The sequence below is a fragment of the Fopius arisanus genome, unplaced genomic scaffold, assembly GCF_000806365.1.
Source record: "Fopius arisanus strain USDA-PBARC FA_bdor unplaced genomic scaffold, ASM80636v1 scaffold00975, whole genome shotgun sequence".
NCBI classification, from domain to species: domain Eukaryota; kingdom Metazoa; phylum Arthropoda; class Insecta; order Hymenoptera; family Braconidae; genus Fopius; species Fopius arisanus.
In genome coordinates, this window is record NW_011888714.1 from 1 (window position 1) to 1,235 (window position 1,235).

The 1,235-nt window shown below is 39.4% G+C and overlaps 1 protein-coding gene across 1 annotated transcript; it reads left to right on the forward strand.

Moving 5' to 3' along the window:
- Positions 1–6: 6 nt before the first annotated feature.
- LOC105273100 (uncharacterized protein K02A2.6-like) lies at positions 7–1,229 on the forward strand. The gene is made up of 2 exons (XM_011315335.1): positions 7–1,043; positions 1,143–1,229. The coding sequence occupies exon 1, from the start codon at positions 39–41 to the stop codon at positions 999–1,001; it is 963 nt and encodes a 320-aa protein (XP_011313637.1). The 5' UTR covers positions 7–38; the 3' UTR covers positions 1,002–1,043; positions 1,143–1,229.
- The last annotated feature ends 6 nt before the right edge of the window (positions 1,230–1,235 follow it).

Genomic DNA, 1,235 nt, shown 5'->3' on the forward strand with positions numbered 1-1,235 from the left:
CATTAAACAAAATAAAAGAACATTATTGGTTTAAGGGCATGAGACGGTTTGTACAAAAATATGTCAATTCGTGTTTAAACTGTTTATATTATAAGGGTGGTTCAGGTCGTAAACCAGGTTTACTGAATTCCATAGAAAAAGTGGCAATGCCATTTCATACAGTGCACATCGATCATGTCGGACCTTTTGTGCGTAGCAAACGCAATAAAAACTATATATTGACAATTGTTGATGGCTTTACAAAGTTTTGTATACTTGAACCCGTCGCTGACACCTCCGTTCGAGGAGTATTAAAAACGTTGCAACAGATGATTGCAATTTTCGGAGTGCCATCACGTATAATTAGCGATAGAGGGTCGGCCTACACCTCGCTCCGATTCAAAAAGTTTGTGGAAGAATTGGGGATCAAGCACATTTTGAATGCAGTGGCAACACCACGAGCTAATGGTCAGTGTGAACGAGTGAACCGGACACTGTTAAATTCGTTAGCAGCAACATGTGCCGGAAAACCTGAAGAAACCTGGGACGAGTATGTCAAAGTTGTACAAAGTGGTATCAATTCCACAGTTCACCGAACTACCAAGAAGTCACCAACACAATTATTGTTTGGATACAAGCCACGTGGTATGGCAGATGCCAAATTGGTGGCGAGCATACAAGATACTTTAGATCAGATTGATCTTGAACAATTGCGGAAGGAAACAAAAGAAATAATTGATAAGGATCAGAAGAGTCAAAAACAAAGATTTGACAGCAAGAGATTCAAAGCACCAAAATATGCAGTTGGTGAAGTGGTCATGGTCGCAGCTAGCCCGGTTGCGACAGGAGAAAGCAAAAAATTAGTTGCTAAATCAAAAGGACCATTTAAAATCACAGCCGTATTGCCAAACGATCGTTATGAGGTGCAGGATCTCAGGAATTTAAGAAAAGCTCCAAATCAACGGAGTATAGTTGCAGTTGACAGCTTGAAACGCTGGGTCACATTTGATGCAACGCAATGAGATATTACACACGATAATACCTAAGATATTACATATAGAAGAGAAAGGTAAGGACGACAAAGTTACTTAATAACTGAAACATTATTTTTTTTACGGCAGTCAGTTCTTTAGTAGAAGACTGGATTAAAGTTTTTTTTTGGGGTAGCCTGTTCTTTAGTAGAAGGCTACGGCAGTCTGTTCTTTAGTAGAAGACTGGATTAAAGTTTTTGGGTAGCCTGTTCTTTAGTAGAAGGC